The sequence below is a fragment of the Trachinotus anak genome, unplaced genomic scaffold, assembly GCF_046630095.1.
Source record: "Trachinotus anak isolate AG129_WGS33_773 ecotype Australia unplaced genomic scaffold, CSIRO_AGI_Tana_v1 ptg000010l, whole genome shotgun sequence".
Lineage (NCBI taxonomy): Eukaryota > Metazoa > Chordata > Actinopteri > Carangiformes > Carangidae > Trachinotus > Trachinotus anak.
This window is the reverse complement of record NW_027273861.1, coordinates 27045441-27058067: the sequence shown is the minus strand read 5'-3', so window position 1 is coordinate 27058067 and position 12627 is coordinate 27045441. Positions and strand designations below refer to the sequence as shown.

At 41.6% G+C, this 12627-nt stretch overlaps 1 protein-coding gene across 3 annotated transcripts in view; it reads right to left on the bottom strand.

The window, feature by feature from the left end:
- adcyap1r1b (adenylate cyclase activating polypeptide 1b (pituitary) receptor type I) overlaps window positions 1-11981 on the bottom strand; it is a 28342-nt gene extending 16361 nt beyond the window's left edge. The window contains exons 1-2 of one of the 3 annotated variants that reach the window (XM_071486508.1): window positions 11699-11981; window positions 1161-1276 (exon numbers count right to left, since the gene is read on the bottom strand). In XM_071486508.1, coding sequence (XP_071342609.1) covers window positions 1161-1205 — 45 coding nt within the window. In that variant the 5' untranslated portion in view covers window positions 1206-1276; window positions 11699-11981. Of the gene's footprint in view, window positions 1-1160; window positions 1277-2893; window positions 3058-11698 lie in introns of those variants that run through there. The other 2 variants (XM_071486510.1, XM_071486509.1) reach the window with 2 other exon arrangements.
- Between the last annotated feature and the right edge of the window lie 646 nt (window positions 11982-12627).

Here is a 12627-nt window from a genome sequence, read left to right as displayed (position 1 = left end):
AACTCTGAAAGCCCCAGTTATCATGTATGTTTATGTCATGAAAAAACAAGGACAGAGTACACAGAGTATTTGTAACATTTCCACAGGTAATTAGATGATTCTGTTTCTCTAACCCTAATCCTGTTGTTTACAGCAATTATCTTAGTTTGGAGTTTGGAGAAATAGTCTCTTGTACATTTAAGCTCGCAGGTGTCCATACCAGAGCGACAGAACTAAAATGGGGCCACACAGAGGATGTGGAAGAAGATTATTAATTTTTATCATTAATTAATCTATAATATCAGTGGAGAGATATTAGGGCATGGGCCAGTCTTAAAAAGTCTTTCTATCGATCTGTGATGGGGATGTCATGGCCTGTTTTATTCTCCAGCTTCTTAACCCTTTAATTCAAACTTGTCTGTCTCCTTTCTATTTATATCCCGTTTCCAAACTATCCCACAGTGCATCATGTAACTTACAGCACAGGCTTATTAAAACCCATGTATTTGCAGCTCATGCAAACACAACAATGAATCACCTGGCACTTTAGTCTGAAGAGTATTTAATTATTCTATTGTGCTCTCTCTGTCTGTATCTTCACTGTTGACGTACCTATAATGAAAAGTGGACTTTAATGTGCTGTATATATTCTGTACCAAACCCAACACTTATTTTCCATCTTCACTCTCTGCCTCCCCCTCGATAACCTTAGTCTCTTCTGCTCAAATAAACTTCATCTCTGAGTTTCTCAGACAGCACTTCAGCTCAGGGGTGATGAGTCACATTTAACTACAGTAATAAAAGAGAGGAGGAGAGGAGAGGAGAGGAGAGGAGGAGATAGGAGCCTTCCTCTCCCCAGATTTATCAGACAGGAATGACACTGGATAAACAATGAATAAATGATGAGAACGCATCCTTATCCATCGTCACTGCCACACACTGATCAATGAATTATTGATGCTGACACTTGGTTACTTTAACAATATGTACGACTGTACAAGTGCATGGAGATCAGGCCTCAACCCCTGTGGGTTAAATTTATTCATGCAAAGCTCCACCTGTTGCTGAGTCCGTTTGCATGTGGATTGTTTGAGCTGCACGTACACAAGAGCACTCACTCAAACACACAGAGCCCTTTTCAAACGTAAAGAAAAATGTAAAAAGAATTTAAATCAGCTTACCGAGGTTGAGAGGAGGAGTGCGAGGATGACGTTAGCAGCAGACATTTTGTTTCTCAGTCAATGGTTTCCTCTAAACAGCGAGACGAACACAACAGGCCGTCAGCTCACCTCGGGATCTGAAAAACACAAAGAGTGTGGAGCTTGTCTACATTACCTCTCACCAGGACATACACATTACATTAGTGTCTTCCATACTGTGTCTTTAAATTTGTGTATATATCTGTGTGGAACAAATCCAAACTGGGAAGCACTCAGAGAAATTTTCACAAAAAGAAAACTTCCATTAAACTCCACTTGGTCCTGTCTCAAAGTAAATATAACAATTTTCTTAATTTATTTCGCGATAAAGTCTTATGCACTTAACTAAAAGCAGGATTGTTCTAACAGTGAGTTGTGTTGCTCCAGTCTTCAGCATCAGACCTGTAGAAAGCACCATGACAACAGCCACAGCCGGAGGATCAGCGTCATATAATGGGCAAATGATGAATTTAACAAAAATTAATGAGTAAATGTGTGAATTTCCCTGCTTTGAGGGCCGTCCTGATGTGATAATCAAACGCACCCACAGGACTGTTACGTCATTTGCGTCCTGCCCGAACTCTGTCCCGGTGACAGAGTTACGGCTGCAGGTCACCTGTGGTTTTCAATAAGTTGTGCGCTCATGAAACTGTGTTATAGTCTGTAAATATGGTTCATTAACAGACTGTTATTGTACTTAAAGATTTCTGTTGTAAGCCTGAATATTCGATAATGTGAACTTGTGTGTAACCTTTCAGGCCAAGTCTGACTGTGGATATTTGGACTGTTTTTATCTATTGTCATCATTACTATTATTGTGGGTTTTTTGTTTATACTTGCATTGCACTAATTGTTAAATGTGACTTGGTGAACCCTGCAGAAACCTTGGTGTGCAATCAGCTTTTTGTGAACCAGAACCTCCGACTCGTCATCAAGGAAAAACAATGACCTCCTGCCAGCTCAGATTAAACTCTCATAGCTGCTCATTGTTCCGCTCAGGAAAGAATAAGAGACATTGAGACTTATTTTAATTAAAATGAAAATGCACCAAAGTAAACACAGTCTTATATGTGCCAGATTTAGAGTTAGGATCAATTTTCTGCTCCATGAGAAAATAGTCTGAATGTTAACAAAACATCTGCGGTCTCACTGTGTTTGGAAATTCTGGATCAAAACTTAGAACAAACCACTTGCTTCTTTGCCCTTTGCCTAAATTTCCACCGAATCCAACAAAAGTCTGGTTTTTTGAGATGCTTTGCTGATTCTCCATTTATCAGACAAACATATTGTATGTGAGCTGAACTAAGCTTTTAAGCTTTTCTCTCGAGCTGATTAGCCCATTAATCACTCAGCTGAATGACAGAAAATTGATTGACTTTAATGATCGATAACGACTTTTTCAAGAAAAAAATCATTTAGCTTTACTTACAGTTCCAGCCTGTCAGATTGGAGGATTTGCTGCTTTTCTTTGTCTGATGTGTCAATAAACTGAAAATCTTTACATTTGTTCAGCTGGTTGGATTTTAGGAAACTGTTATTTGAAAAAACAATTCCCACTATTATTGACATTTTAAGCAACAATCCACTGATCAGATGATGACAAAAATAATCTGCAGATTAAGTGACAATTAAAAACAACTGTTAGTCGCAGCCCTCAGTCGTCTGCTGCTTTGAATTTATACTGAAAACACAGAAAATATCATATTTTTACTCACAGAAGCTGCAGGAAACCATTACAAAGATGTCAAATGATCGGCTTTACACTATATGTGAACACAGGAATGTCAAGTTGCATGTCTGTGATGCACCCGTGCACATGTATCCGTGTCCTCGTCCATGCAGCCTGACTCTGCAGGCCCGGAGGGTTCGCATGAGTAAAGCCAAGTAGCAGGGCTGAGCGCTCGGGCCTCGTCCCACAGGGAGAGCTCGGCAGCTTGGCATTCCTACCCCGGCAAAACCCTGCCAGAAACAAGCCCCTCCTCCTGCCGTTGTCAAGAGCAACAGCTGAGAGAGCTGCTGAGTTTGGATCTGAACTGGACCACGTGGACCTGGACGCCCCTTCTGCTCCTTCTTACTGTAAATAGACTCCCTGAGATTTTGTATTGTACATCAGTTCTTTTGTGGTAACACACAGTCAACCTTTATTAAGACTAAGATTTCAGCCAGTTTTTAAGTAGAAACAGTAGAAACACTTCTCTGCTGTAGAGTCCTACACTCTGAATGTTAATGCATCACAGCCCCACACAAACACAGTACCTTCATTCATATTTTACAGGAGTATGTGGCAGAAAGTCACAGAAAAAAGAAACACACGCACACACACACACACACACACACACACACACACGTACAAAAAGAAAAATAATAACAAAGCAAGACACGACATGAATGGGAGTCTGCAGCTTTGCCAAGGCCACCCTAATGGCTGCCGATGCTCCTCCATAGAAAAGCTTTCATGCTCAGTGCTCGAGCACAAACTGCCATTAATTCATTTCTGAAAAATGTTACAAATCAGCAAAACACTGATGGTATCTCACCCTGGGAGCCGTGTGTGTGTGTGTGTGTGTGTGTGGGGACTAAGAGAGGGCTGAACTATAAGTAAACCACTTCCCATGAAATTGATGCTTTGAATCCAAAGGGACCAGTTCTTATTCTCTGGTGCTGCAGTAAAAGTGAAACCAAAAGTCAAACCAATAAAATCCTCACTAAATTCTGAATAATCCAAAACAGTAGCTGCAATTCTGAAACAATAAAGCTCAGCAGCATAAAGTGAAAAGCACAGTGAAGAGAATATGTAAGTGTGGTTGTATTTAAAAATGGTCTTTCTTCCTTTCAATTTTTTTAAACCACATTTTTGCAATTTATTAAATATTCTGACATAAGATATTCTACAAACACCAATAACTTCACAAATAGAAAATAAGTTGTGATCTGCTCCCTTTAACATGTCTTTTTAAATTCAATTATGGGCTGAAATGGGCTTTTTCATCACTTTACAGCCGAAATTGGACACTTGGTAACACGCACCCAGGTGTGTGTTACCAAGGAAACAGGCTGGATAACTGGATAAGTACACACCTCCAAGCTTGACTCAGGATAATATAAATAGTAATTTTCTTAAATCTGTGAATGAGCCCTCACTATAATAATACACATGAGGAAAGGAAGATGAGGTCATACAGGAAATAAAAAAAACATCAGTGTGTGTGTGTGTGTGTGTGTGTGTGTGTGTGTGTGTGTGTGTGTGTGTGTGTGTGTGTGTGTGTGAGTGCAGCAGCTGCTCAGGACTCCCCTCCCCGAGCTGTAATCAGTGGCTTAATGAGTCTCAGTGGCTTTCATGTTCAACACTGTCGGCCCGAGTATGTGCAATGTTTGATGCACCGTCTGAGGAGCACACAGATCATTAAAGAAACAAACACACACACACACACACACACACACATACACACACACACACACACACACACACACACACATGTGCACGTAGAGGCGTGTTCCCTCTCCAAACTAAACATGCACATTTTGGACACTGGTCTTTACATCAGGTTTATGCAATAAACACTTGGGCTCAGTGTAAATAGGATGATAAACAGAGGAGGACATGAAAAAGTAAAAGTGAAGGGAGCTGAAAGAAAGAGAGGAAGAACAAAGTCGCCTCTTTAAGAATGTGAGTGGGTGTTAGTGTTAAGAGGAGCGACTCCTCTCCCGGGGGAGGAGGGATTGTTTCTCTCAGGATTAAAAGGGGAAATGAGAAGCGAGGGTTTCTTAATGATCACTCACCTGTAACGCTGCCGAGAGAGACGCTTTGAAAACTCTGCATCATTAGAGGGAAAAGGAAAGGAAGATGGAGCGAGGGAGGGAAGAACGAGAGAGTGAGCCACCTTGATGTGTGTCTTCATGTTTGCTTTCAGTGGGACGCTGGGAGCCTGTGTTGTCCCTCAGGACGTGTTTCAGTCAGGCTTTGACAGCTGTTGCGGCCTGCAAACTAAAGGCATGCACCAGTTTATCCCCCCCACCCCTCCCCAACGCATTAAAAGACCTTCATCCCCAGACTCTTCCTCTCTTTCCGCCTCTCATCAGCCTCAGATGATGAACAGTGACGGCTTCTTTCTTCAGGAAAATTAAAGAAAAAGACAAAGTATGTCTTTAACAACCATCATCTGATGTGTTAATCCAGCTCTGGACCGTCTAATTCCCCCTGACTATCACTGTAAGTCACTCAAGTCTCTGGCTCTATATTTAGCCCAAGGAATTATGGGAGGAATTAATATACACAGACATGACTTAGTCTTCATTATTTTGGGGAGGGAGAGGGAGGTACACATATTACACAGAGAGAGGGAGGGAGGAAGAAAACTGTCCTGGTTTCTCGCTCCCATTATGTCCCGGTTTTCCCACAATTCATTGGGGAGCTGTGTAGTCACGAGACAGAGGCAAAGACACTTTGGAGCAAAATTAGAGGGAACAGTTCAAACACCATCAGGATCCTGTCTCATTATACAGCTGCAGCTATGAGGATTATTTTCATAATCAGTGAATCTGCAGATCATTTTCTCCTGTTCGGTTTATACAACACAATACTGATAAAAACGCAACGTCACAATTTCCCGAAGCCCAAGCTGCTGTCATTAAATGTCTTATTTCGTCTCAGGTTCAAAACCAAAAAATATTCAATTTACAAGACAGATTTTCACATTTAAGAGGCTTTGAGGAGCTTTTTGCTCATGTGTGGAGTTAAGCAGATTAATTTTCTGTCAACTGACTAATCAATCAACAAACTGATCGTTGCAGTACTGAAATACTCCACTGAAATACACACAGCCCAAACTGGTCACCTTCACAACTGCTGAAAAAGACAATACTGCAAATCTGGAAAAACAGAAACAACCTCTCAACATCCCAGTGGCACCTTTCACTGTGTGAACATATCAATAAAAAGACAGATTGCAATAAAAAACAAACAAATAGACTCATTTCAAAGACCCCATTTATCAACATGAATACCAGACACCCATAACACCACCGTACACACACACTGACAGCTCCACCCAGAATCACCCCAATCAACCCACGACAAACCATAACTCCACCTTTAACACCAACTACTTGAAATTGCAGCAATTGCTCACGAAGTTGTGAATATCACAACCTCCGTATCTCTTTGTTTTTGTTTGCTCATATGAAAAGAAAACTAAGCACCGTTCACACTTTGTAAAAGTTCATTTAACACCAAAGTTTGGGTTAAAATGACTAATGTATTCAGTTGTGCTTTAAAAACAATGTGATTTGTGAATGGGGATCAAACAACAGTGTTAAAGCCTAATGTTGTTGTTCCACCTCCACCTCCACCACCTCCATCTCTATAGACTTTGCTGCTCTACAACAACAATAATACTCATAATCCATACGATCACTAGAGGGCACTGCCACTGGACCGGGTGTTAGGTCTACAGATACAGTTCAGGTGAAGTACGGTCACAATGTGGTGCTAATCAAATAAAATAAGTCAGTAGGTGTGGACGGAGATGTAAGTTTATCCCTCGTTAATTTTTAAGCAAAGACCACCGTTGAAAACATGCAGGTAACATCAGCAGGCTGCTCGTTTCTTGCTGACCGTTGCTTTCTCTGGTTAAAACGGCCGAGATCTCCAGCTGTGGATCATATCAGCTGCAGCTAATTAATTCTGTGAGGGCTCCACTGAACCTTTAGCCTGCTGGTTAATGTGCTCTCTCTCTCTCTCTCTCTCTCTCTCTCTCTCTCTCTCTCTCTCAAAGGTTCTGACTGGACTCCGCCAAAGATTGTTTGTGGGTGAAAAGACACATCACTCTGAAACATCTCTCTACAGCCAGTGAACGGCACTGCAGCGTGACATCACTGTGATCGGCCGCGGTAGGTCAACAGAGTGGAGACTCCCCTCTAGAGTAATGATCAGCTGATCATAATAAATGCAGGGGAGTCTCAGTTCAATTTGTTCTGCTGATCACATCAATATTTTGAGCTCATTAAACTTCATGACTGTGAAACATAAAAACCTCAGAATCAGGTGTGAAAGTCAGCGTCAGAACAACCGACTTCTCACTTCTCACAATCAACTTCTCACATCTGCTGCTCATCTCTTTCTTAGGTTGGAAAAATTAATTAGTCTGGGTCTTAATTACTGTTAATGTTGATTAATTTAGTGTCTACTACTAAAAACAGTCGTCACAGATCGAAACTGAATCTTTGTTGTGACTTCAGTCACTTTCAAACGATGAAAGTTGAGCTGAATGAGACTCGATGATTTGTGGATTTGATGAGTGGATTATGAAGCTTTATTCAGTGTTTTCCTGCCTCATGGACGTGGACGTTGGTTTAAGTCAGAAAAAGTTAGATTTGATTTTACGGAGCGAGATCAACACTAACAGGCCTTGGAAACTGGAAATATGGTAAAACAGCAACAACTTCAGTATTTACTTTTAGGAAGACTTTCTGCTTGACTTTTATTTATTTCCTTCTTTTTTTCCCATTTCTTTTTTATTTCCTCAGTTAATTTTTCCTTCCCCTCTTCTCTTTACTTTTTTCTTTCCTCTCCCATAGTTTCTTTAACTGACTGGAAACTAACAAAAGAGTCTCTCTTCTGATTGGCTGACTGTTTTCTGAGTGATCCAATAAAAATTAAGCAGATTTCAAGTAAACACTCAGAGAAATCAAATCTTGCAAGGTTGGATGGTGGGTCCAGGTGGGTGGGGCCTGGGGCATGGCTGAGAGCTGTGACTGCTTTGTTGTGACATCACAAAGTTCCAGAAGTCCTGACGGCTGGTTTTAAGGCTCAGTTTCTGAATACAGGCTGTGTTTACTGTGTGGTTGACCATCATTATCAACCCTGTTGCCATTTCAACAGTTATTCTCTGACAAATCAGGTCGCAGACCATCATTGTTAGTGAAGAAAGTCAGACAATATTTAACACAAACACTATTCCAATGGGGTGATCATGTCACTCTTTGTAAACGTTTGCTTCTATGCTTTTCTGCTCATTGTGGCCAAATATTGATTAATGCACACTTGATTTGAATGGAGGACTTTTAATAACATTAGATTTAGTTTAGATTGGGGAATTCCTGCTTTTAGAGCATCACTCAGCTGCAACCAACCACAACAAGGTGACAAAAACAAGAGCAGGCAGAGACTGGAGGACAAAGGAGAGAGGTATGCCACACAAAGACGGAGCAGAAGCAGGGCGTTGTGCTGCAGCTGTGCAGCTGAAGTTGCCTCAGTCTCTGCTCTGGTTCCCACCATGACCCAGTGAGCAGTGAGACAGCATCGTCTCCTGTGCGGCTGCACTGTGATGCTCAGCAGCAGCTTCTGATTGCTGAAAGGTCTCTGTAGAGCTGACTGCTGCCTGGCCAGCCCTGAGTTTACTTTACATCACTCTCTACAGAGGACTGGATTACAATAAGATCATCAGAAATGTCAATATATGCGGAAACAGGTTTGTTTTTTCAGGCCAGTTTAAACATCAGATGAAATGTATTTGCTCCTGTTCTCAGCAGGGCACAGCTCTGCTACATCAGGCCTGTAACCGCACCAGCAACATCGTGGCTCTTCTTGTGGGTGGGAAAAAAATGTGACATACCATCACCATTTCTGGTGAAGCTGTGGTAAAGAGAGAAAGCACCACTTTAAAAAGACTAGTTTTCTCTTCACTGACAAGTGATTCACATGCAATAACATGCAAGTTACTGGGATTCTGTTACATTCATCTGACAGATCTCAGTCACTGAGCCCTGATACAAACACAACTCCCAGCACAGATGCACATGGTGTGAAAAACTAATTTTGTAAGCTTTGTGATTAACACCTTGGCACAGTGAGGTGCAAACTGATGGGGAGGGTTAATGCATTATTAGCAGGAGGAAAACAGAATCTGTGAGCGTCACTATCAGCTCCTCTCATCTTAAAGGCATGAGACGGATTAAAGATGCTGCCACTCCTCTGAGGACCAATAGTTTGCCTCTGTAAAGCCTCATGATGTCAAACACCACAAACATTAAAGGTCCCTTATTCTCTTGTGTTTAATTTAATTTAATTTAAAGTTTTCTGAGGGATTGAATAAAAATATAGCAGATTTCAGGTAAACACTTAGAGAAACCAAACCAACCATGTTGTCAATAGGAGATGAGAAACTTGTCTATGCTGACTTTATGTTTTAGGAAATTCACATGCATAACAACAGGCCTATGTGTGCAACAACACTACAGCTACACAATAACAAGTGTTTACAATATTGCAGTGTTTACTCAAATTGATTTGATATTTACTAAAGCAGTGAAACAGGGTGTGCTCAGTATACAGATGTTTCCATGCACGTAGTAATGCCACTGCTGCAATGTGAGACGTGACTGCATGAGAGCAACATCAGTCCCTTAATAACATTCAAAAAAACAAACATATTTTAATTCTCAAGAGTAATCAGAGTTTGGACCTCATTCAGATTTTTTATCATCCATCAACGTCTTTGTAGCCATGTCATCGTTCCCAGATCTCAGTTTAATGTTATAAATACGAACATGATGGTTGTATGAAACCAGATTTTTACTTTAAGGTATTAACTTTGAGAATATGTGGAATTAAACAGCAGTTTAAACTGTATTGCTCTGCTGAGAAGTCCATCTTTACAGGATAAGCATTGTTCAAATAAAGTTTTTTATTTTAAATCCTCGTGAAAATGACAAAAATTCTAAAGTTTTCAAGCTGAATTTTGGGGAAAATATGTATCTTGAATGTTTCCATCTGACTGAGTGGTGCAGCCATGAAAATGTCTTGAGTTTGACTTTTCCTCCCAATAAGCAGCTTCATGTAAGAGCTGCAGCATGAAGACACAAAATAAAGAAGATACTATTTGATATTGATGATGTATAAAGCAAAGATTTATCTACATTCATGAAGCATCAGGGAAACTCTTGGGGAAATCTTGAGTTACTCTTCTAATGTGCAGCGTTTTGCATCAGCGTTTATCACCGGATCTCCTCCGTGTGACTAAGTGACGCTCGGCTCATGCATGACACTGGGTGTGTTACAAGGCTGCCGTGCTGAGACTGGGCCTGGAGCCTAATGTCCTGTCCTCCCTCACTTTCTCTCCCTCTCCTCTGCTGCTCAGGCCAGCCAACACTACAAGGCTAATTGGGCCATTTAAATGTCAGCAGAGACAGAAAAGCTTGTCCCTGATATTTCAGCACTTTGTTTTGTCTAAGGTTTTAGCAGCTACATCTCACTGACGTATTGTAGATGTGTTTGTCTCTCATGAGTACAGCAAATCTAAACAGGATCTGCCGTTTGCCTGACATGCTGTGCCAGATGTGAACTGAACCAGATGTGAATTTAATAAAAAAAACAAAAAAAAAACAGAACTGCATACACAGTGATGGAGTAGCTCAGATATTCAAACAGCTCATACAGATGTGCATCAAGGTGATTGGGTTAGAAAACATCTCCCGCAGCGAGTGCAGGCGTTGATCTCAGCCCAGTTTTTGCTAAACAGGACGAATGTGCGTCTGTTTGGCCTCGAATCAGGATTCATGGCGGAGGTGCCATTCATTCATCACTCCTTATGAATGAGGCTGCAGCTGAACGCTCACAAATGTCAACAAATAGCTAAACACCAGGTTTCTTTTTATCAATCACACCAGAGAGATAATGAGGAACCAAACCCATGCAGCAACACATGAACACACATCTTTTTTTTTTCTTTCTTTCAGCCACACATTCAGTAGTGACAGGTGCTAAGAGGAAGCACACCTCTGTCTCACCTACACACACACACAGCAGATGAGTGGCTGTGATTGAAAGGCTCTCACTGCTGCTTTTTTTTATCCTCTGAAACCATCTACACACAGGCAGGAGAAAAGAGAAAGCAGCTATTGTGATTCCATGACAGTAGGATGCATTACAAGGTCACTCACAGCTTCCACCCAAACGCCTGCATTTCACAGACCTGCAGAAATTAAAAAAGAGCCCAGATACCACAACCTTCAATATGTAAGACAAAGGGTAACAGCAACATTATGGCTGGATGATTGAATTCCTGCAAAAGCCAATATGTTGCAGGCCCGCTGTATGTGGAGCCAGTGCTGTAATGATGTGTAAGTGAATGATACATGGACATATAAGGAAATTCACAGTATAACATTGACTGTCTTCAGTAAACAGACTCAAAAAGGTGGAACCTCGTCATGCATATGGACAAATGTATGTGCCAGCATGTAGTGGGTCTCCTCTTCCTCTAATATTCCCCTACAATGTATTTCTGTCACCTGGAATCCGCTGCTCAAGGTCCCGTTTGCAGTAACTGTGCGGAGAAGTGAGCAGCCAGTGATGGGAAGGAGCCCCCTCACTGAGCTCAGCCCGACACATGCCGCAAGATCCCCGGCATGCTTCATTTCCATCCTCCTCCACATCCTTCAAGACGTCAACCTTCGTGCAAACCGCGCTCTTTCATTCGAGACAACGCGTTTCTAAGTCATCAGTTTCTGCTGAATCTTACCATTGTATCGCGTTTCCTGCAAATGCAAACTCCTTCGCTCCTCCGGGGGCAAATCAAACCCTCACGGGGGCTGCGAGGGTGCGAGACTCGACTCCCCCGGTGTCTCCGAGCGGCAACTTGCTGCAAAAATGTAGTTGGGACAAAAAGCTGCGGGCGTCCGGCTTGTGGACAGAACTGTGACACGCCTTCTCTCTGAGCGGTTGACTTATAGGAGTTAATATTTCGAGCAATCCCGCTGCCCCGAGGATGGTGGCTGCTCGCTTCGCCTTCCACGCAGGAATGCACGGAGCATTTCAAGTACCCCCCCCCCCGCCCCCCTCTGTCTCCATCTCTCTCTCATCCACACACAAACGCTCACACATGCGCGCAAGGAAGCTTAAATCCAATTTTGCATGATAGATGTGAGACATAAACGTGTTATGTTAAATAATCCAGTCACACCAGATTCAACAGAGAAAATGACATGGATGTGATGCTGTGGAACAAGCAGGGAGTGTGTGTGTGTGTGTGTGTGTGTGTGTGTGTGTGTGGTCCTAAGGTCATTCCAACAGAGATCAGCACCACGGACAGCGACCATCATCTTTTTATTCTATACTGTACATATCCAACAGTATATACATGTGGGCTATATGTAATATAATGATCACGTTAACTTGTGTTGTAATGAAAATCATTTGCTGATTAATACACTCTGTTATATATATATATATATATATATATATATATATATATATATATATATGTATGTGTATATATATATATATATTATAAAATACAGATCTATGGCAGCTTAATTCTTCCATCCCCAAAGCATGAAGGGTCACTGATAAAGACTGATGAGCAAATTATGTGACTTCTGGGCTGTGGCCCTCTTAGACAACAGATCTTATGTCAACAAACCGCCCATGGGGAATTTTAGACTGACTTGT